Below are 24690 nucleotides of genomic sequence, written 5' to 3'. Positions count from 1 at the left end.
GATTATGACTGCTAAAGCTTTCTTTTACCTTTTAAAGCATCAGTGATTCTGACCGTCTGATATTCTGGTTTGATAATTAATTTGGGCTATATTGTGAATTTTCACTATGGTGAATGAAGGGAAATAAGGACCCCCATTATACCACTTTTCAGGCTACCCAAAGCTGTATGTCTGCTACTCTTCCCCAGAGTTGGGGACTGGGCAGTCTTGGCTCTACCCCTCCATCTTCAACAGGGCATCAGCCAGTACAACTGAGCTGGACCACAGTAAGAGCAGGGGATGCAGTGTTTTAATTTGCTGCTGCCATATGCCATCTGAAAATTACTACACCCCAGAACAAGAAGGAAGCAGGGAGGGAATTCTGCCTCAGGAAAGAATGCCTCCTTAGGCCAGTCCTGCTGTAGTACAACTTATGCCAACATTCCTTGTACTGGGCTATGCCTAAAGGCACAAGCCCCCCTTCTCTTACCTGGTCTGACATAGCCGTTATTCTAAATTTCTCCTATTTGTAATGATTTTTAAATTTTACCTCTTCCACAAAGAGCAAAATGAAATATTCTTTACCAGTCAGTGGAAACAGCCATATTACTAACAGTACAATAGCCTGGTTCCTGATCCTCAGAACAGGAGTCCACCGTCAAGGATGCTGCCTGCAAAGAAACGCAAAAATGTGTTTAATATTAGAAGGACTGACTGTCCAATCTCATTTTCACCACTTTAAGACTTGTTTGATTATTAAATACAAAAATATCCAAGAGTTTAATTAGTCACATTATACCAGATTTTCTTCCCTTGTGCATTCACAAAATTGTACACATGTAAATCTATGCCTACACCCTGCAGGTACGAAGGCTTACATGTGCCAATACCAATATGGCTACAGCCCTTGCCTCTGCACTTTGAAAACCTAGGTAACACTTGTATCTGCACAGGATTTAAACTACTGAAAGAGTATGCACAAGTATGAAAGCAGACACACGTGTTTGCAGGCCCAGTCGTTTTGTATGCACGTGTGGAAAAGAGGCCTGCCTCAAAATTATCCCTTTTACTACTCTTGAGAGTATTTTTTTTATTATAACTGAAGTTTCAGGATGCAACCTTCTCTTTTGAAGTCAAACCCAAGTTTACCATATAAATAACACCACAGTGCCTTCTAACTAAGAGTCTCAAAGTATTTTATAGACTCTAATGAATTCAACACCTCACCACCAATGTGAGGCATTTAGTGTTATTATTCCCTTTCACAAATGGGGATACTGAGACCCAGAGCAGTTCAGTGACTTGGCCATACAGAAAGTCACTGTATGAGTTAGATAAGGGATATTTTTCCCCCATGAAATTGAAGTAACTTTTGGTCATACTGTATTCTGCTATTGATCTTCACATAAAAGTCCCACTAGGCTCAATGTTAGTTTCTTCATGGACTAGACCATGGTATCTAATATATATTTTCAATTTGATTCAAAGCGTGTCTTCTCAAAGCCTGGGGCACAGTATAAACATTATCAGTAAAAAACTGTAATTAACAAACTGGACCAATGTTCAAAACACACCCCTCTCAATCCGCCCATAAGAAAGATTCTCCCATAGGCATCATACTTCCCCAGAAAAATAGCTGGGAGAGCATACGGTGTACTGATCAGAAATTCGCAGACACTACAACAATGGAAAGAAAAATCTCCTTCTTTACTTCCTGCACAGTCATAGCATAAGACCTCTCACACTCCTTCTGCTGCAATTTTTTCAGACAAAGTCAGACTTCCACTATCAGGACTCTAGCTGTCTTCACACTTCATTTGTTGTAAATCGCTTTGCATACTAAAATGACCAGTGAGGTCGATGTATGGGAAGAGGGCATTTGGGATCCACCTTATCAATCAGTGACAAAAGATCATTACAATGTGCTACCAAAGTAGCTATCCATGGAGTGGTCTGTCAGCTGTATCTTACTTCAAGTCATCACAAAAAGGTCTGGTTCCATTAGCCTCCCCAGTTGAATCAATAAAACAGGTGGAGTCAGCAACTTTGTGGCATAATCCAATGGTCATTGTGGTGGCAATGATATCTGGAGATGCTAGATATGGAGAGCCATCTTCTGCACAGACAATGAAGTCACTCAGATCAATCAGTTTTGGTAACTCCAATTTTAAATAAGGTATAATATTATATTTATTACCTCTTCACTAACACTCTAATCTAATGTCCATAAAATCTGCTGAATGACTCCCACTGATTTTAATGGGAATTGAATTGGGTCTTCTGACATTTTAATTTTATTTCCAACTTAGCAGAAGGAATACAAAAATGTGCCACTTCTCCATTAATAGCAGGTGGAATGTATTGCATAACAAAATTGAAGTATACTCCTTAAGTCAATTACTCCTTAAGTCAAATTTTCAAAACCTAAATGTGATCCTCTAGATGTATATTCAGCTTTCATAGTACAGCAAAATGCATGGAAGCAGTTTATGGCAAATTTAAATCAAATGTTACTACTTGACAACAGTTTGATCTATATTTATGTTTAGGTAACTCTACAGGAGCTGTACAAACACTAAATGCTATTAATGTGTCATTCTTGTGTAATATATTGACTTTTTTTGCTTACAATTAAGTTCACTCACCACTAACATTAATGTCTGATTGAAATTCTTACAAAAGCTCCACACTTCATTTCCAAATACACACCATGAACTGAAACATCATACTGAATTCATGCTTCTCATATTTAAATCACTTACTATAGTATGTCCAAATTATGTATTTCTTTCCTCTATTTTATTTTAAAAGGAAAGCTTATCTTGCATTTCTTTCCATACATAATGAATAACCTATTCCTCTTGAGAAACATAAGCCAGTAGCACCTAAGTACATTATATGCTGAGTATAAATGAAACAGTTCATAGAGCACATAAAATTAGTTGGCTAGTTTATATGGTATCACATGTATACATATTTTAAGAGTACATTAACAACAAAAATGAAATATCAGACTTTGTTTTTACTAAGCTCAATAAATGTAATTTCCACTAATTTACAAAGGTACACATTCTGAAAAGAAGGATGAGCTACAAGTCCATCAGAAGGGCTGGATATTTGAGACCATATTTTGCTTGGACTTGAGTTCATACAATTTATTTTCTAACATTAGTCAAATGCTCCTGCTTGTTACTTTAGCATTACTCTACAGTTACCTCTTCAAGTTATGAGAGTTTCTATCCTGTCACTCTGTAATATCTCAAAACTGACAACTTAATGATTTTACCAGTTTCCGATAAAATCCCATTGCACTGTAGGAAATGACAGATTTGAAATCCTGTAGGGAAGTTATTTTATACATTTTTTGACATGCGGGAGATATTTTTTCCTACAGCAGAAATACTTAAGACAAAAGTGATTCTTTTCACATCTTGTGTTTGTAAACAGCTGACGTGGTTAGGAAAGATTTAAATACAGAAACTATGTATCAGAATCAAGCCTTTCTTGAGGCTTGCTTTTAAATTTTAAGCATACACAAAGGTAATTTTCTAGAAAAATATACCTTTTGTGTATAGTAGAGCTCCTTCTATAGACCTGATTACAGTTTGTTTTTTCTTTCTTGCTTGTTTGTTATACATTTTTAACTTGTGTACCCATAGTTAGGCATATAAATCTTTATTTAAGCATGTATGGTCTGAGTTAATTTAGTTAATAAAATCCATATTTGGATATCTAAATCAACACCTATGTGTCTGGTTAAGAATTCATATTTGAAAATTGGGACCCTAATGTGTTAAATATTTAAAATTAATATGTTCCAAGACAAAAATATATCCACTCTTGTGTAAATGTCCTTCAAAAAGACATAGAAAATAACATCTCTACCAACACTCATAAAAGAAAAATCAAATTTAGGGGCAAACTATTCACCTCCATCACAAAGATGAAAGTGAAAAAACTGGGTCAGCAACTCTGAGTTGAAAAGAAATGCAGAGTTGCAGGCTCAAGTTCCTCTCAGAGAAAGGAGCGAATGGCAGATCCTCTCTGCTGTGCAGAATCACAGATCCACAGCACCCAGCTGCTCTTATGATGCCTGTGTTCTTAGACACCCCTATATTCTAACCTTGAGGCACATCACCCCTGTAATAACAGCATGGTTGGCTCAGTGGTTGAACTTCTATTGGACCCACAGTGTCTATGCTGTATCTTTTCAGTAAGGCTCCCTGAGCATGGGAACAAAGTTTAATGATACAATAGTGCTGTATCCAAGCAGCACTGACTTCTTCAGAACGTAATGGTAGGAAAACTGTAGGGTTCAGAAGGGGCCATGAAGTGTAGAACAGCTGTTCCCTTATTCCCCTATTGCTTCTAGCCTGACATGCAAAACAAAACTTGGAACCCCAACCATGTATTGTACTCATGGACTGACTTTATGACAGGTTTCAGAGTAGCAGCCGTGTTAGTCTGTGTTTGTAAAAAGAAAAGGAGTACTTGTGGCACCGTAGAGACTAACAAATTTATTTGAGCATAAGCTTTTGTGAGCTACAGCATCGGATGCCGATGAAGTGAGCTGTAGCTCACGAAAGCTTATGCTCAAATAAATTTGCTAGTCTCTAAGGTGCCACAAGTACTCCTTTTCTTTTGGACTGACTTTAGTTTCAGGCATGTGGGGAACATTGCTTAGGAGATACTGTTAAGAAAGGAGCACAGAGAAACTGCAAAAAGAAAAAAATCCATTCCAAAAAACCCTGGTAAAAAATGGAAAAGGGCAGAGCACCATGTATAAGACAACCAATTGTACTAGCCTAGATTTTTGGGCAGTTCTTTTGTCCCTGATTCATTGCATAGGCTTCTTTTCAACTAAAAAATGTTTTTTTAAAAATCATGAAACCTTTGAAAAAAATACATGGGTTTAAATTATAGAAGAAGAAAAAAAAGACTGGAAGCAGGACAAGTTTTGTAACATCTCTAAAAGTTTAAGAAGCTCACAGAACCCAAAGATCCCAAGAAATCTGCTCATCTCTACTGTAGCTACAGTATATAATTGTAAAGCATCTACACTCATTCTCTTAGGGTCCACTGTAGTATCACTAGATAATTAGACTTCACTAATAATCTCCCCATTGTCTGCAGTAGTTAATTAGTCTTCTGGATAGCTCTTTAGCTCATTAAGTATTTTTGTTCCCATTTTTTCAAATTCATTTTTTTTATTCTGAGAAAGCCATTATAATTCTTCAAGCCTTCTGGACAAGATGCAAATTACAGTGTTTTCCCAAAGCTGGAAGTAAAGCTAGCGAATACAACTTTACCAAGTTTTATATTTGTTTGTGTTTACATGGAAGCCAAAGTGACTTGGAACTGAATGAACGTTTACTTAATTCTCAGTGCAGCATTTCTTACCATTCCAGCCCTCCGGGCAATAACAGTGTGAAACTGGCCATCAGACACTTTCTTCGTTGTGGTAAGTTTATACGTGCCACTGCCAAGGTTGTAGGAGAATCTCAGCCTTTCTTCTGTTATTTCCAGAGCCAGGAATTCTGCCCGTTCTCCAGTCTGGTTGTCATAGTTATACAGCATTAAGGCATTACTTTTGATAGTTGCAAACTTTATATAAATATAATTGTTGTTTGGATCCATAGTGGGAAATTCCATATAGGACAACTCTTCAAATCCATAACTATTCAATTCACAATGATTTCCAAAGACACCTATAAAAAGAAAAATGTGTGTGTTATCAAATTGTTTTTACCCCATTTAATCAAAGTCCAGGACATAAAGCAGGTAGTTCAGTGCTTTTATATTGTTTATGACATGAGTTTCTTAAAAAGCACCTTAAAAAGACATAAATAAAAACACATTATTGCCCAAAGTGTTATTTGTTAAAGGTCCTACATTCCTAAACAAAAAATGAAGTTATAGACAACTGGATAAAAAGCAAAGCATACCGTTAACTTCTAGAGGGGGTTTGAAAAAAACTTTTGAGTTGAGATTGTGTCAAATATAGGTATCAAAGGAAATAATGTACTTTAATCCAGATATGGGGATGTATTTGTTACTGAACATATAGATATAGATGTTCACTTTTCTTTCTGCTTCCCATTCCACTTGTATAACCTGAGATTGATTTATAGCTAACTAGCTGATGCAGCTTCATTTTTCTCCTCTCTCCCTACCACCAAACTTATTGTATTTGTATTTATTTGTGCTGGTTCTTTTTCCATTTAGTTTTTGAAATGAATTGTATTGTTACTGCAGTGCTGAGCCAAAGAATTTTCCCCACAAATATTTGTGGACTTGTGTCAAATAACGTGAAGAGAAATTCAAGCCAAGGTGGAATGCATCTTATTAAACTGTGATTGTTCCATTCCTTCTTGAATTTGGCTATACATTATCTATTAGTCCTTAGCATTCAAGTCCACAAAAAACTTAAAATACACTAAGCCTTGTCTAGGAGGATGTGCATATTTTTTCTTTGCTATAATCTGGCTACAAACATCTGAGCCTTCCACCTTCTCAGTATTTTATTTATTCTGAATATATATGTGCACTCCATACATTTCTTTCCAAATGTCATTGAACTGTGTAATTACTTTTCTTGTTTTCTATCTTAATCTCTGAAAGTTAGATGCATTTATAATGAAATCTGATTATAAATATAGAAAATGAGTAATCTCTGAGAAAAATGATATAATATAGGATAAGCAATTCATTACAAGTGCAAGACAGATGAAAGCTTGCACAACAAAACAGTTAAAAATGTGTTCTGAGAAACATTTTTCTAAGATAGGGTTACTCTTTTGGCTGCCTTTTAAAATATTTGTTTATTTTTTCAGCTTTTTTTCTTTTTCTGTTTATTTGTTTTATTTAACATCATTCTTTTCTACATGAACAAAGACAATCCACAATGGATCTGAGTTCAGACCCAAGCTTTGTGTGACTGTACCAAGTAGGGTGACCAGATAGCAAGTGTGAAAAATCAGGACAGAGGGTGGGAGGGTAATAGGAGCCTATATAAGAAGAAGCCTGAAATATTGGGACTGTCCCCATGAAATCCGAACATCTGGTCACCCTAGTACCAAGATTTCTGAAGTTTCCCTTTATGTTTTGTATCATTACTGGCTGCTCAATTTCCTGTTAAAAATTAGTGATAATTAACTTCAAGTAATTATTAAAATATATTGATACGACTGTATGAATTCCTTCTTTTATTCTTGGAATTAGGTCTAGAAACACTGTAAAGTTTTAATAGAATACAATTAACAGAATGGACCAGGATTAGTGTGGAATGATTCGGTAATGTGTTTTGATCTTTCCATGTTTTTATTAATGTTTTTAGCAAGGTCTAATCATTATAAAAATAAGTGCCATACTCAATATCTGAGATTATGTTGCTCATGAACAGAAGAGTTAATTACATTTACTGATTCCTTGCCTACATATTTTTGAGGAGTTGTGAATACAAATGTGATTATATTGTAAGACCACTGAAATAAAACAGAAACTTCCCTTCTATAGCTAGAAAACAAAATATGATGCCTTCTTTGGAAATTATTAGTGTGTGGACCAACAGAACTTGGTTGTGGAACTTACAATATATAATTTGCAATCTTTACACCTACTATAACTGTATATTTATTCAGAACTCAGTGGTGTGACCTGCACTCAATGGGACTCCTCATGTAAGGAAGTGTTCACCAATACAAATAAGGGCTGCACAACCTAGGACTCAGAATATTTCTGGGCTTTTCATCGGAAAAAGTCTGCCCCTCTCTTCTGGAACACCAGTAAAATACTCCAAAGGAAAATAAGGGAAAACTATAGCTTTAAGGAATCCAAAAGTGGGAGCAGCCTGGAACCCAAACAATCCAGGGGAGTTCAGTGAGGGATTGTGCAGGAAGTGATGAGTGATCAGGTGCAACCCGAGCAGCCTGACCCTTTGTGGGTTGGTGTGAAGAGGGGGTAGGGTATAGGAAGGCAGCTGTGATTGTGAGCTGGGCATACAAAGCGGGAGGCATCTTGCACGCATGCACGTGTACACACACATACACACACTCTCAAGGGCCAATAAAAATCTGGCCCTAAGTGTACATCAGGAAAAATCTCCTCCCTTCCCTTTTGTTCTCATCTAGATGAAACAGAAAGTGATATTATAAATCACTAAGGATTTCTTAAATAGATGCTTTTTTCTCTTAACTGGACTGTATTTTAACCGTATGTCATGAGACCTTAATGATTTGGGATAGGCATGTGATTTATTTTGGTAAATTGAAATTAACATAAATAAATATAGGTTTTATTTAAGTGAACCTGAAGAAGTCAGTATATCTATGAAATGTTAACAAAAAAAACCTCCCAACAACAACTTACCGAATGGACAGTGACAATAATATCCTTCCACTCCATTTTGACAGGATCCTCCGTTGAAACAGGGGTTGCATTCACAGTAATTGACAGCAGATTCACATGTTTTTCCTGCAATCAGGTAACCAAATGAACTTCCATGTTAGAATTTTCATGTCAGTTTCAACACAGATCTTACATTAGGCCAACGAGCTTATGAACCCTGAATATATTTTCCAACTGTGCCTGAGAAAGGAAGAATGATCCCATGGATCAATCACAGGATTGGGAGTCAAGAGACTGAGATTCTATTCCTGGATCTGCTTCAGATTTACTGTGCGATGTTGAGAAATTTACTTAATCCTTAGTGTCTCAAGTTATTATCTCACAGAGCATGTTGTGAGGCTTAATAAATTGATGTTTGTAAAGTGCACTGAGAGCATCAAATATATAGCTGGAAAGTATTGTTATCCTATTTTTTTAAGTGCACTGAACTCATCAGGGTTATGGGAATCAAGAATAAAGTATAACTTGAATGAGTTTGAATGTAGCAGGTTTAACACAGGCAGCTATTATAAGATTTTTTGTATCTTTTCCCATCAATTATGAGCTCCTTCCAGAACTGGAGGGACCACGGTCCTCTGGAGCTAAAGCATGTTACTTTAGAGCCAGTTTTTTTCTGAACAGACACTGTCACATGTGCTAAATATTATTCACTAGAGAATAAACTGATGCCATATAATTCATTTCAACAAGCCTAAACGACAAGTAAGTATTTTTGCAGACTCTGTACATAAATGAAAGAATAATAGCAAGAGAAATTATAAGAGCTATCACAAGTATATACAGGAGTACCAAACTAAAATGCTGTTCACATGTAAACAATAATGATGCCCCTAATTGAAATAATAAACTAGATTTCTCTTTTCTGAGGTGATCAGATACCGTAGTGGTGCCTGAATAAACCCCATTTTCCCAACCCATCACCTCCAACTTTGCATCCCTCCACTGGTTCTTCCTTTTCCACTGCATCAAGAACAAACTACTTGTCTTCATTTTTAATTCCCTTCATGGCTTAGCTGCACCCTATTATCATCTCTTATATGGTTTACATATGTTGGTACCTGCCTCTTAGTGATACCAGCCTTTATTGCAGGGGTGGACAAACTTTTTGGCCTGAGGGCCACATCTGGGTGGGGAAATTGCTTGCAGGGCCGGAGCAGGGGGTTGGGGTGTGGGGGCAGAGTGTGGGGTCTGGGAGGAGGTGCAGTTTGCAAGAAGGGGCTCAGGGCAAGGGGTTGGGGCAGAGGAGGGGTGTGAGGTGTATGAGGGGGCTCACGGAAGGGGGTTAGGGAGTGCAGGGGGGGCTCAGTCAGGGTGTAGAGGTGCTGGAGGGGTGCAGGGTGCAGGAGGGGGCTCAGGGCAGGGAGTTGGGGTGCAGGAGTGGGCTCAGGGCAGGGAGTTGGGGTGCAGGAGGGGTGCAGGGTGTGGTAGGAGGCTCAGGGAAGGGAGTTGGGGTGCGGGGTGCAGGAGGAGTTCAGCTCCGGCCTGGCGCCGCTTACCTAGAGCGGCTCCGGGGTGGCAGTGGCACGCACCGGTGCCTGGTAATGGGCAGTATGCAGTACTCTCTCCTTAGTCAAGATCCTACATTTCCAAATACTTTGGATACCCTTAAATCCATTTAGAAAACCAGGGTTGTACTGTGCTAACTTGTTTAGCACCCTAGAAATTTTGCAACATGTGTCTGTTTGTTTTCAGTACTTTTTGGTGAGGGGTTATACATTTAAAATTAAACAAAAAAAAAAGCGTTCAGGCACTTAACCTGCACGGACTGTCTAAATCAGTCGGCACCAGCAATATGGTAAGAAAGTGTTGGGAAAAGTCTTTTTGGTTAATATTAAACTCTTAAGTTCACCAAAGGTACTGGAAGCAGGTCCAATGCCTGTATCTGATCATATATATTTTTTGAGGGGGGGGAGGGTTATTTTACATTTTTTTCTTTTTCTTCTTATGTGCAAGAAGAAAAGGAGTACTTGTGGCACCTTTGTGACTAACAAATTTATTTGAGCATAAGCTTTCGTGAGCTACAGCTCACTTTTCTGTAGTATCTGGCTGGTGAATCTTGCCCATATGCTCAGGGTTTAGCAGATTGCCATATTTGGGGTCGGGAAGGAATTTTCCTCCAGGGCAGATTGGAGAGGCCCTGGAGGTTTTTCACCTTCCTCTGTAGCATGGGGCATGGTTGACTTGAGGGAGGCTTCTCTGCTCCTTGAAGTCTTTAAACCATGATTTGAGGACTTAAAATAGCTCAGACATAGGTGAGGTTTTTCATAGGATTGGGTGGGTGAGATTCTGTGGCCTACGCTGTGCAGGAGGTCGGACTAGATGATCAGAATGGTCCCTTCTGACCTTAGTATCTATGAATCTATAAGGTGTCACAAGTACTCCTTTTCTTTTTGCGAATACAGACTAACACGGCTGCTACTCTGAAACCTGTCATTATGTGCAAGAAGGAGTCTAACCTTTCTGATCTTAGATATAGCTGTTTTATTTAAACCTTAATAAAACAGTATCCTTAAAATACTGATCTTTGATTGTGTTCAAGTAGGAGATAATATGTGGGGTACATATAATAAACTTGATCCATTGACATTTCTCAGTAAGTTGTTAAAATTCAAAGCTAATAATGTAATCTACCTAAAGCAAACTCAGTGTTGACCTTTTTCTTCTTCCTCATTATCCACTAAGTCAGCTGAAGAGCTTGGATGTTTACAGTTTTTAACAATGTTTTCTTCACAATTAACAATAGTTTGAACAATTGATGATACCAGTAAAAGTTAGTTTACATTCCTACCAGCTGTTTAGACACAGGAGAAAAAGTTCCCTCTGATTATGCTAGCCAGGGGGCTCTTTAAACTAACATTTATTAAGAATGAAGAGAAAATCCAAGTTATATCTGCTGCTCACTATAGTCTTGAGAGGAATTTGTCTCTTCATGTGCTGATTTAACAAAGTTGTCTTTGAACCAATACAGATCACTTGTCCTCTTCAAATCAGTGCTACACACACTCTTCTAGAAGGCAAGAACCCTATAAATCAGAATCAGGGGAACAAAAGTAGAATACAGGAGAGCTCTTTCAATTTAACTTTATGGATTCTTCACATAAGCAATTTCAAAAATTCTTTTGATAAGAAGGCCTTTAAGAAAGTTTGGTAACCAGGCAGAGAGAGACAAACTGTCATCATAGATTAAAAACAGAATAAGAGATAGGAAGTAAAAAACAAAACAAAACCAGAAATAAGAGACATGCCTACATATATATCTATAAAATCAAGAGATATAGCTATTTAGTTCAACAGGAGTGGAACCGAGCCCTTTATTGGTACCATGTCTGTAGCTCTATATCTGTAAAGCCAAACTGCCATAGCCCTATGAATCCAACTAGATAGACTCAGTGAAAGAGAAAAAAATAATATGTTTTAGAAACCTCCAAAATATTTTAAAATAGCTTTTCCATAAGCCATGGTATCACAATTTTAATGTTCTGAAATACACCAAGCCAAGAATAAAATGTTTTTTTCTCAGCAGAAAGTACAGATTCTCTGCTCTCTGGCATGTTTCTACTTGTGATGGTTCATGAGATATTAAACCTTAAAGGTATCCCTTCTCCAGAACTGAATATCTTTCCATCCTGACAGTCAGACAATTAAACAATTCTGGGGGAAAATCTGGTATCTGGGAGAGGACATTTCTCTAGCAGATAGGTTTTAAAAAATAAAAAAGATGGCTCTTGGAAGGTGTTTGAAGGTTACCTATTTCTATGGCATAAATCTTAGCACACAAACACTAGCTTTCCAGCTTTAGTAACAAAACTATTCTAAGGGTACATCTTCACTACCCGCTGGATCGGCAGGTAGTGATCAATCTATCAGGGATCGATTTATCGAGTCTCGTCCGGATGAGATAAATCAATCCCCGAATCAACTCCTGTATTCGACCTCCGCAGGAGGAGTAAGGGGAGTCGACGGGGGAGCCGCCGCGGTCGACTCGCCGCCGTGAGGATGGCCAGGTAAGTCTAACTAAGATACTTTGACTTCAGCTACGCGTATAGCATAGCTGAAGTTGCGTATCTTAGTTTGAACCCTCCCCAGTTGTAGCCCAGGCCCTAGAAAACATAGCATGTTTACCTCTCCCATCTGCTTAATTGGGTAGGCCTATAGCTGGGGTAGTTGATTACATCTTTTAACATCTGATTAATGTAAATTATGCTAGTTTTAATTTAATATAATAGTTTAACTGTATATGAATTACATCTGAAGTGAGGTGTCCACTACATGTAAATTCTCGCATATAAATCTAAGTTTGGTGGGAAAAGTTTGCAAATTTACTGTTGTTTTCCTGTTCTGTTTGGTGTAAAATGCATTTGTATTCAGAGATTCAGTTGTTTTATCTGCAGAGACTAAACTAGAACTGTTTTCCATGACCAGAGAATGAACACAGACATCAGGAATGGACAGACTGTGAACTCCTTCCTCAAATTGCTGAGCAGTTAATTACCTGAGTAATCCCATTCACTCCAATGGGTGTGGGTGAAACACTGCTCACCAATGTGAGTAATGGATTCTCAATCTGACCTTAAGTGCTTACTTCCATTGTTTTAGAGATACTTCCTATGACTTTAATTAAACTCGCAAGTTTGGGGTCTTCTAAACACACTCCTCAGGGCATTTTTCACAAAATTTCACTGCTCTAAGATTAATAACATGTGTGTCAAATCATAATGTTTTGATGAGTGAGCACATTGATTTGCATAGGTAAACTATGGGCCTGGAGTTAAACATATCGCTAAATGATTATTAACATTTCAGTACTATGGGAAATTCATCTTTAAGATTTCATTTTCACAGATTTGGATTACTGTGCATCTGTTAGCCAAAGACTCATTTTTATTTTGATGAGATATAGAAAGTAATTTTGTTTCCATATGTTTGAGTGCATCAAGTTTACCAAATGTGAGGAAAGGGAAGAACCAGTCAATGATTTTTAATCCAGGGTGGCTCAGGTATGCCAAGTCTTAATATTCATGGGGCATATAGCAGCACCCAGTGGCTGATACAGTATGTCAGGCTAGTAGATATTCCCACACAAACCAAAACCTTTGTTAGCTTTCAGTTACAATTGCTGGAATGCACCTTCTTGCAAAATACAGTTAAAAAGGCACTGAACAGTTGTCTTTAAACACCCCATCTACGTTCCCCTTCTCAGCCTCAACTACTTCCTTTCCAGAGCCCACACTCCATGTCATCCCAAGCAACCGACAGATGGATATCTTTGAGCTCATTTTTATAATGTTCATTTTTGTAACAATTTTTAAATTAAATTAAATAATCATAAAAATAAAGAGGAAATGGACAGTGATTTGTGGTAGGATTAAGGGAACTAGGCTGGATATTGAGGCTGAGAAACTAGTGTAGGCAGTGGGATCCACAGGTTTAGCACAGAACTGTGCTGTCCAGCCCCACTCAAGAGCTCCGCTTTCCAGTCCTTGCTACTAACTTTTATGCCTCCCCTCTTATACATGACCTCTCACACCTAGTACGCAGTTCCTCAGACAATTAAGCTCAGCAGCTGAGTCCCTGCATATCACTGACTTCCTGAGGTCTGCCTGCTGATGAATCACAGGAGGTTTGTCAGGATGAGCACTTAGGTCTGGATCCACAAAGATAGTTAGGCACCTATGGTGTGCTCTTCGAAGGGACTCAGGTGTCTTAGAATGAGAGCCACAACCCCCGCCTTGCAGCATGCTAGGCGGGGAGCTGCCTAAGCTAGCCAATGTGAGACACTGATGGAGGTGTGTGTGGGCAGTGCTATCCCTCTCCCCACTACCCACAGAGGTAGGCGTCTAAGTCTGGGCTGCAGGGAGGCACCTATCTCTGCTTGCCATCAACGAATGTGAACCTTCACAGGTAGATTCACAATAGCAGAGCTCAAACTAGCGCACTGAAAAGAGTGTGGACATTGTAACTCAGGGAACAGCTCACTCTCCAACTTCCATCCTCTGTAATACCTCTGTTCAGTGGAGGATGCAGTTTGTCAGGATGGTGGATTCCTTCCTGATTTGGGCATGGGAAGAAGAAAAAACGGTCTTTATGCCACTGACAAAAACTCCCAGAGAGACTGATTAATTAGGGACAGTGTTAATTAATATTGACAAGATCAGGCTCCTACAGTCAACATGAAAGGTTTCAGACAAATGAAACAACAGATCATATTTCAAATCACTAAGAACCAAACCATTTGTTAATGAAAATATAACTATGTGTACCAATTGAAAGCTGCTGGGTTAAACTTTGGGATGTTTACATTGCATGCCTCAATATACCCATCTTTTAAACTGATTCTTTTGTTAATTTAATTTTGAATTTGAAACAATTTAACAAATCTACATTCCTTTATCCTAATAAGGCCTGGAAAATAGGAAATGAAGGGTTCATGGGCAGGGCAGGCAAACTACGGGAAGCCACAAAGTATATTCCTTTTAGAAAATAATTCTTTTCAAAACAAAACCTGATCATCATTAATAGACATAATTATAACCGACTGTTTAAACCTTAATGATGTTGCTCTGAGGTAATCTGTCTTTATAATGCTATTCCGTGGAATGAGCTAAATTGTCTCCACAGTGTGATGAAGTGACATGCAGCTGACAAAACATAATCAATCAAATAAAAATAAGTCTACCCTCTCAGTCTTGAAGTAAGCTATTACAAAGATTTACAACTCGTGTACTCTAATTTACAGGGAACAGAAGACCTGTGTTGGAAAGCACTAATATCCACACACAAGTAGTACAGAGATGGTGTCTCTTGATGGTGAATGCAAATTCAATTATGAGGTACAGTATTTTTGAGAGCAGCCATTAAAACTATACATATGGTGCACTAGCTCCTTCTACCTAGCATTTGAAATGGAATTATTCATCTCCCTATAGATAAGGGGAAGGACAAAAGTATTTTGGCTGCTTCTCTTTCACTTAGGCACACAGAGAGTATATTCATGAAGATATAACTTCGTGCTTTCTTTGTTAAATCAGTATAGCTGTCTTTAGTCAAATACTTTTTATTTATTTCTTTTTTTGGAAAAGAATGTTAAAGGGAAACAGGATTAATCCTACAACTCTTTCCCCCATTTCTATTTTGGTATGTTGGCAATAAAATAATCACACACATGCATACTATACATGTGACTTAGGTGATCCAGTCTCACTACAGAAATAACAAATAGCGAATAGTCAAGGACAACAGTTCACAAACAATCCATATGCTGAAACTTGCTTGCATAAACTATGTGGCAAATTTTTGTAAATAATTCATTCACAGAACTCAGGACATGTTTGTGAACAGTTTTCAGGCAGGAAAAAAAGAGGGCTAAATTTAAATTGTGAGCAAATTATCCAATTATCTCTACTGTTCTCCAACTTTAAAAGTTATTTTGCTTTATTGATTAAAAACCTTAGCATCTTTATTTTTCTGTCTCAGGTATTTAGTCTTCAGGGATTTAAGTAACATTTAATTCTAACTGCTTATCAGCAGAAAGGAACGATCAGTTGACTTTTTTCTCATATCTTTGAATTAGAATGGTATGTTTCCTGAAAGGTAAGGTAATCTATGAAGTTTAGCAAAAAGAAAAGGAGTACATGTGGCACCTTAGAGACTAACAAATTTATCTGAGCATAAGATTTCGTGAGCTACAGCTCACTTCATCGCTCAAATAAATTTGTTAGTCTCTAAGGTGCCACACGTACTCCTTTTCTTTTTGCGAATACAGACTAACACGGCTGCTACTCTGAAACCCATGAAGTTTAGAACTCCCAAATCCTGAAAAGTCTAACTCGCTGATTTTCTGTTTTACAATTATTTGTACTGACAGATAGTTTTAACCAGCATATAAGGGCACCATGTAGAGTATATAGTTTGAAAACTACTCCTGTAGTTTTTTCTGTGCCAAAAAATTAAAAATTTTGCATATAAAAAAAAATAAAAATTCTGCATACAATATTTTAAAATGCTGCAAATTTTATTTGTCAATAAATAAAATATGGAGGCTCCAGCATGGCGGAGCACAGGCCACTGGCTGAATGGAGGTGGGAGATCACCCTGCAGCCCACCCCCCGGGGACATGAACTCAATGGTGAGGCTGCACCCAACACTGACACATGGCAGGGGCTGGGCCTGCCCCAGAAAAAGCATGAGGCCCTGACCCTCCATGCCAGGCACACCAGGCTCATCTTAGCAGGATCCAGCCTAGCAGGATCCAGGTGTGCAGGGTTAGTGTGGGGGGATCAAGATGTGGGGTGAGAGAGTTCTGTGAAGGCCAATTTGGGTGCAGGCCACTTGGTGAGAGGTCTAGATTCAGGGGGATCTGGATGCACTGGGGCTCACTGCGGGGGCTCCACGTGCAGGGAGAATGGGACTCTGAAGTGGGGTACAGGTAAAGGTGGCTGGGGCTCAGCGGAGGGGGCTGGGTGTGGGGGGCTGAGTTTGGTGGGGTTTAGCAAGCTCAGTGGGGGTTCCAGGTGTTGGGGGAGTGGGGCTTGGTGGGGTGGGGGGCCGGTTGCAATTGGCTGGGGCTCAGTGGTATGATGCTCCAGGTACAGGAGGCACATTGGGGTGGTCCAGGTGCATGGGGGGGGGCTTGTCAGAGTGGGGCTCTGAGTGCAGGGGTGGAGGTCCAGATGCAGCGGGGTGGGGCTCGGCAGGTGAGTGGTCTGGGTGCAGGCGTAGGGACCCAGGTGCACGGGTAGGGGTTAGGCAGGGGTCCGTATGCGAGAGGGGGCTTGGCAGTGAGTGGGAATTCAAGTGCGGGGGGCTCACTGAGGAATGGTCTGGGTACAGAGGTGGGGGTCTGGATACAGCGGGAGGGGATTGATGGGGCATTCTGAGTGCAGGGGGACCCCCCCAGCCAAACCTCACCCTCCCACACTCCCAACCCCTCCCACCAAGCCCCTGGATCCAAACCCCGAGTATTGGATGCAGGAGATGTGGTTCGGCAGGGTGAGGATTTGGGTCCAGGGGCTTGGTGGGAGGGGTTGGGAGTGTGGGACGGTGAGGCTTGGTTGGGGGGGTCTGGCTATGGGGTGGGGGGAGGGGATCTGGAGGAAAGGGGTAGGGTGGACAGGGGTACAGCTCCCCATACAGTGACCTATTCCCCCATGGCTGAGGAGTGATGGGGGAAGGAAGCAGGTGCAGAGCCAGGGCCAGGTGAGGCTGGGGAGAGCCGGGGTGGGGGGCTAGGTGCGGGGAGCTTGATGGGGAGAGGTACGGGAGACTCGGTGGAGGGGGGGTTTCTCAGTGAAGGGGGTGAGACTGAGCAGGGGCGTCTGCATATGGATATGGTCCAGGTATGACCCTGTCCTGGGGAGTCTGACCCAGCACCAATCAGGGCATACCCAGCTCCTCCCACCCCTGCAGTGATTTATCTCTTTGACGGCTCTTTGGGGTGCCTGAAACAATGAACCCCATGACCACTCATCCAGCTTCCCTTTGCTTCCCTGTCAGAAAGTCATTTTTCTGAAGGGAAGAAAAGAAATCTGTGGGGGACATGAATTCTGCATGTAAGCGGTGGTGAAGAATTCCACCAGGAGTAGAAAACCCAGCTCAAACCATATGAAAAATTTCAAAACCCATCAAATATAAGTCATTAAAATGTTCTGATGTTTTCAAGTATGTGTCACAATCCAGAACAAATGTCATGATTAACTTATATTTGATAAGGGTTGAACATTAAGATACGACATGAGTCCCACAAAAGTTGCCTGCGTTTTTCATTAACTTTAACTACACACTATAGGCTGATGTTACAGTATCCTGCTAAAGCCAAACAAAGTGTTCTGCTGACCTGTACCAGCAAGCATGTACCCATTTAACCTCCGCTGTTAATGACTTAAAGCGTTACAGAGGATGGGTACCTAGAATTATTCTGCCATGCTTCTGGCAAAATAATCTGATATACTAATTCATTGTGAAATAAAATCCTGGGATCATTAACTTAATTAGAACCTCTAATCAATTAACAGTAATTGCTAGTGACCTGAGGCTCTGCAGTTTCCTTCACAAAAAGGATCATGTCAGTGTATTTTGTATCAAGAAACTTCGTGTTGAATATATGTTAGCTGTCAGAGCTGTTCTTTAAATAAAGTTGCTGAATCCCGTTTTGAAATCTACCAATGTTTTTCTTTTCTTTGTACCTAGCTGATTTAAAAAAAAACAAAAAAAAACTAAGCTCACTTCATTATTTACAAATGAGTCTTTGTATTACTCTGTAGAGCAAACACGAGCAAATTTTAATACCACGCTGACCCTAACTTAACAAAATGTATTCCCTCTCTCTCCAGCTATTAAGGACACAGAAGCCCCAACACCAGCTCACAGAGGATGAGCAGTAGAGTGAGAGGAAGTAAGGCTCAGGGCTAGAATCCATTCCTGCAACCTATATGCATCAGACTAAGTTGCAATGCGCACACAGCCCCAGCAGCTATCCTTCATGTCCACCAGCCATATGGGGCACAGAAACCCCAGAGGGCAGACCCTAGTAGGAAGAGACTCTCTCGGTCAGTAGCAGGAGAAGAGCAGGAGCCCAGTAATACTGAAATAATTTCAAAGAGCTGAGAAAACCCCTGTCATAAGAACCACATATTTACCTGAATGTTTAATTACAGCTAAATAATGAAGGCAATCTGTTTGGGGAAAGGAATGGGAAGTAATCAGATCCCTCTACCAAAACCAGACCAAACCAAACCACCCACACACATGCAGTACCACTAAGCTAACTTGTAATCTTGCATTTAGTAACTGTACCACCTTCTCTCTCTGTTTTGGCTTCCCTTACCATGTCTCAGACTGTAAACTCTACAAGGTAGGGTTGTTTATACAGTGCCTAGTACAAAGGGGCCCTGGTTCTGACTGAAGACTTTGGGCCACAAAATGAATACATAACAAGCAATGATATTTATATTTCAGCAAAGGGCGGGTTACGTTATATAGGAAAGCATACAGAGAAATCAGTTTCAACTTTGCAGGCTCTTATAGTGAATTTTCAAATCTACTCTTAATATTATCGGGCCCCCAATCACATTAATTCATAATAATATTCCATGAGAAAGACCTATTGAAACCGTGAAGTAAATCTTTTCATTTATGTTTTCTTAGTGTTTCTTTTATTATGTCTGGAGAAAATAGCCATAAGTATTGGTTAGAATTTACTTATATAGTTCTTAAATTACTCCTGGGGGAATTCTGCATCACTGCGTGCATGCAGAATTCATGTCCCCTGCCTATTTCTTTGCTTCCCTGCAGAAAAATGACTTCTGATGGGAAAGTAAAGGGAATTTGCAAGAGCAGTCACACTTCCCTCCCTGGCAGCACAGGCAGGTCAGTTTGGGTGCCCGGAGCAGCCACTAGAGGCCTAAATCACTCTACCGTGTGTGTGTGAAATATGGGTAGTTGTGCATGAGAGACACACATACACTGTCCCTCTCGCTCACTATTGCAACATGCTCAGCGTGGAGAGGCAGGGTTTCGGGGTGTGTCTGAGGAGGTAGATGTGGTGCAGGCTGTCCCCTCAGGCAGAGCAGAACATAGCAGCCTGCCTGCTTAGTGAATTGTCCCTTTTGTCTTTGTGAATTCCTCCAGGAGTATAAAACAGGTGTAAAAGTTTTAAGGGTCCTTTACATGGCCAGAGTAGCTTAAAGCAGTGGTCTCCAAAGTAGGGTGTGCGCACAATTGGGGGGCGCAGCAGGAAGAGCGCCGCCGCAGCAAAAGGGCGGCGCGGCAGGAGGAGCACTGCCGGAGAAAAAAAAAAAAGGGGAGGGTAGCCCTGAGTTCTCCGGCCTGTGGAGGAGCAGGGGCAGCCGCGCAGCCAGCGGCTGGAAAGAAGCGGCGTTTCCCCTTCTAAGCCCGCTGGAGAGAAGCAGCACTTTGAAGGAGAAAATGCTGCTTCTCTTCGGTCGCTGTCTCCGCCGCTGCCCCTGCTCCTCCTGAGTCCTCCGGCTCGTGCTCGCAGGGCCGCATTCCGAAAGGGGCTTTAGAGTTGCAATTGCTCCCAGAATTGCAGCTTCCAGAATTGTGGCCATGGGGGTGGTGCTGCACTGCGCAGAGCCACCTGAACCGCCCCTGCACCAAACAGGACCTGCCCCAGGTAAGTGCTCTCCACCTCCTGCCTGCCCCAGCCCTGAGCGCCCTCCCACTCCCTAACTTCCTCCCAGACCCCGCACCCCACCCTGAGCGCCTGCTGTATCACAAAGTGTTAAACCAAGATTTTCAAAAATAATAAAGCATATTCAATCACATTGCTCTCACTAAAATATTAACAATAATATTTTTAGTGAGAGCAAATAAAATAAAATAAAAATTATTTTAAAAATATTGTTTATTTCATCTTTATCTCATTGTTTTTTAATTTCTATTTTTTGTGTATGTTTTATAATTTACATAATATATTAGTACAGTAGTACCTGTATATAATTTATACATATATTGGGGATGCGTGCTCAAAAATTTTTTACTGATAAGGGTGTGTGTTCAAAAAAGTTTGGAGACCACTGGTTTAAAGGACAGTATGGCCTTATAAATGCTTATGGTGCTTTGTGATTAGAATTGGTCTATATTTTTGGACTGAAAACATTTCTTATTAAAATGTATTCCATGAACTGTTTGCTCCTAACCTTTCTGGAGATGGTCAGTAGCCACTATAAATTGTGAGTTTGATTCCTCAACCCTCACTTGCTCTTCAGTTGCCTATGATGTAACACTGAGCATAATGCTGCATATATTTGTTGACTTATAACTAGAAATAAAGGGTCAAACCTAGCTACATTACTATTAGTCAAGGGAGTTTGGGGATTTTCTTCAGTGCTCCCCACTCCCATTGTCCATCCATTGTATTGTAGTTTAAATAACTTACCTACATTTACAGAAAAATTATTCACTGTGACCTTGTCCTTACAGAAGACCGTAGGTCGGTTCTGAGGTCAGGGCATGCAGCTCGGAAAATCTCCTTGCCGACGTCACCGCCATCAGGAAAGCTACCTTCCATGATAGGTGAGACAGGGAGCATGAGGCCAAAGGCTCAAAGGGTGGGCCCGTGAGCCTGGACAGAACCAAGTTGAGATCCCACTGAGGGACTGAGGACTGAACTTGAGGAAAAAGTCTCTCGAGACCTTGAGGAACCTGACTGTCATGTCATAGGAAAAGACCATCTGCCCCTAAATGGGCACATGAAAAACGAAGATGGCCACCAGATGCACCTTGATAGAAGAGTGTGCCAGGTCCTGGCTCCTCAAATTAAGTAGGTAGTCTAAGATCGACTGCATCAGAGAATGCGAAGGGCAGATGCCCCGATCGGCCGCCCAGTGGGAAAACCTCATCCACTTTGCCAGGTAGGTCTGTCTAGTTGAGGGTTTTCTACTCCCCAGGAGGACCTGCTGGACCTCCTCTGAACAGGTCCATTCTTCAGGGTTCAGCCACACATCATCCACGTGTGGAGAGACACAAGTTTGGGGTGCGGAGGCAACCGTAGTCCTGTGACAGCAAGTCTGGTCAGTTCGGCAGGGGCGACGGGGGGGGGGACTGCTGCCAAGCTCAACAGCGTGCCAAATCAATATTGACCTGGCCATGCTGGGGCGATCATGATAACCTGCGCCTTGTCCCTCTTGATTTTCGCTAGGACCTTGATGATGAGAGGAATCAGAGGGAACACATACATCAGGCTTCCTGCCCACAGCAGGAGGAAGGCGTCGGATAGGGAGCCCTTGCCCAGACCCCATCTGGAGTAGAACCTGTGATACCTCCTGTTCTGCCTGGTGGCAAACAAATCCTCTTGGGGAGTTCCCCACCTCTGGAAGATCATGCCGGCTACCTCTGGGTGGAGCACCCACTCGTGGTGAGAGGAGAAGTCCCTGCTTAAGTGTTCTGCTAGAGTGTTCCTGGCACCCGGAAGGTGACATGCTTCTAGATGGATTCCATGGTCGATGCAGAAGTCCCAGAGATGGAGTCCCTCGACCTGTACCTGGAGCCGTACTAATGCCGTGGAGATTCTGGGCGCCAACTTAAAAACTCCTGGCTGGGGGAGCATGCCTCCAGAGGTCTGCGCCCAGTCACTGACAAGCTGCACTTTGAGCCTCTATGCCCTTGTACGAAGTTCAGAGACCAAATGGGGCTGCGAAGCTTCTGCCTATCATGGTCAGAAGCATGTTGGCTGCCAGAGGGCAACTGCTGGCGGGACGTCCCCTGTGATAGGGAGCATTGCTGTAGAAGTGGAGACTGTGGTGGTTCAAATGCAGGTTTACCCTATGACTGGGACCGTGCAGAGGCCGGAGTGAGTGGCACTGGGAGGGACATAATCTCTTACCCTGCTTGCAGGGCCTCTGGCGTGGATGGCACCCAGAGCTGACGAGGGCCTCCTCATTATCCGGAGTAGCTGGTGGGGAGTGGGCTGGGCTACACCGCTCGACCTGAGCTGTGGCCTGAGATCCCAAAGGGGTCAAGAGGTGCCAGAGACAGGTCCTTGGTCCACCCCAGACCTGTCCTTTCCCTTGTGGGAAGCTGTAGACTTTCCTCACCCCGTCTTCTTGGGCTTCTTGGCTGGAGCCACGGAAACGGACCGGTGCCACACAGACGGTCCCAGTAGGGCACTGCTTGGTGCCAAATAGGAGCGCTGCTCCAGCATTGGGGTAAGGGCAGACTCCATAAGGAACGCTCTCAAGCGGATGTCATGGTCCTTCTTCATCCAGGGCGTGAAGGACTTGCAGATTCTGCACTTATCACTAATATTACCTATACCCAAGCATCATAAACAACTGTTTTGTGGATCACTAATGGGCATAGGCCTTTTACTGAGATCACAGGGCTAAAAGCCTGGGGACCGGGGCATGCCCATCCCGAAACTAAGTCCTATTTGGGACCTACTAAATCTCTAACTAACAAATAGGGAAACTAAAACTAGAGGGAAACTATATAAAATAATATACAAGAGGTAAATGTGTTCGAATGAACGAGAAGTAACAGCGCTAGCTGAAGCAGCAACAGTTACATGCACCATCACTGGTGGCAAGAAGGAACTGAGGGTGTGGAGGGGGCAGGCGGCGCCAGAGCCAGTCCGCTACAGATACTGCTGAGAGAAAAACTGCCGGCACTGGTTCTTGTGGGGAGCACACACATTTAAGTTGAATGGACATGAGCAATCACTCGAAGAAGAATGAAAGTTACTAGTATGTTGTTTTTTCTGCCTTTTAAAAACAACATCTTTAGGCATAAATAAAACTAAGATGCCGCCTAACACACCACACTTCAACTTAAAGCATGAATTGACTCCATAGTAGGCATTTGTATATGCAACTATTCCCTATTCTTCACATCTCTCTCTAAGTACAGATGAAATACTTAATTATATAAAATATTTATCCTTCAGGATCTTCACTAGGAAAAAAGTGTCAAACCTGGTTAATACAAATATTTTTGTAACCTCTTTTGTTTGAATTTTTCAAATGTTTCAGAGTAATAACAATTTTACATCCTTCAAAAACATAAAAACTTGAAAACACCCCCCAATTCTGGTTTTCTATTTACATCCCTTAGTACTCAAATAAAGAAAAACTAAGCACTGATGCTCAAGGTCCGCTTTCACCTATGCAATAAGTCACACCATCCCAAGAACATTACTTTATTGTGGCTCTGACTCAGGAAAGCACTTAAGCACGATTTCAATGGGATTTAAGCATGTGCTTATAGTTAAGCATACACTTTAGTGCTGTCCTGAATAGGGATGCTTGTCCTGAATCATAGCCTAAATAATTACGAATAGTTTAAGACTGTCAGATAATCATGCTGAAATAATTTTAATTGGCAAATTAAATAGTGCAAGGCTTTGACAAATTGTCTTGTGCAGATACTTGAGTGGTTCTCTGTCTCCCTGAAAATTCTAAGGCTAAGGACATCTTCCTATTTTCATGTGAAGCCTAGGACCGTCTGTTCTCACAGCAAAGGAAGCCTGCAAGACTCTGTGCTCCGACCCTGTGGATATTTCTTCTAAAATGGCCAAAAGGATTCATGCCCAGTGACTCCTTTCTTTCTCCACTGGGAGGAGTGAATTTAATCCTCCTGCAGCTTGCTGATTGGACAAATGTACTGCGTTTTTCCCACATGGCACTGCAGAGTGCAAACTTCCATTTACCAAAATGAATTGCAGCATGCTGTTTGAGAGAGATCTCAACATTTTCATTTTAGGTGCTGCTGTGTTTGAACATTTTACAAATATTACAGAAAAATTATCCGGTGTGATAAAAATGTAACATTTATATTGTTGGCTGAAAACAA

General features: G+C 41.2%; 1 protein-coding gene across 1 annotated transcript in view; it reads right to left on the bottom strand.

Annotated features, from left to right (window-relative positions):
• The window catches only part of FAT4 (FAT atypical cadherin 4), a 224830-nt gene that overhangs the window by 25823 nt on the left and 174317 nt on the right, over nt 1–24690 (bottom strand). The window contains exons 10-12 of the mRNA XM_038399216.2: nt 8347–8451; nt 5380–5687; nt 565–650 (exon numbers count right to left, since the gene is read on the bottom strand). Coding sequence (XP_038255144.1) covers nt 565–650; nt 5380–5687; nt 8347–8451 — 499 coding nt within the window. The remainder of the gene's footprint in view (nt 1–564; nt 651–5379; nt 5688–8346; nt 8452–24690) is intronic.

This window comes from Dermochelys coriacea, chromosome 4 (assembly GCF_009764565.3).
Source record: "Dermochelys coriacea isolate rDerCor1 chromosome 4, rDerCor1.pri.v4, whole genome shotgun sequence".
NCBI classification, from domain to species: Eukaryota; Metazoa; Chordata; order Testudines; family Dermochelyidae; genus Dermochelys; species Dermochelys coriacea.
This window is presented reverse-complemented; position numbering and strand designations above follow the sequence as displayed.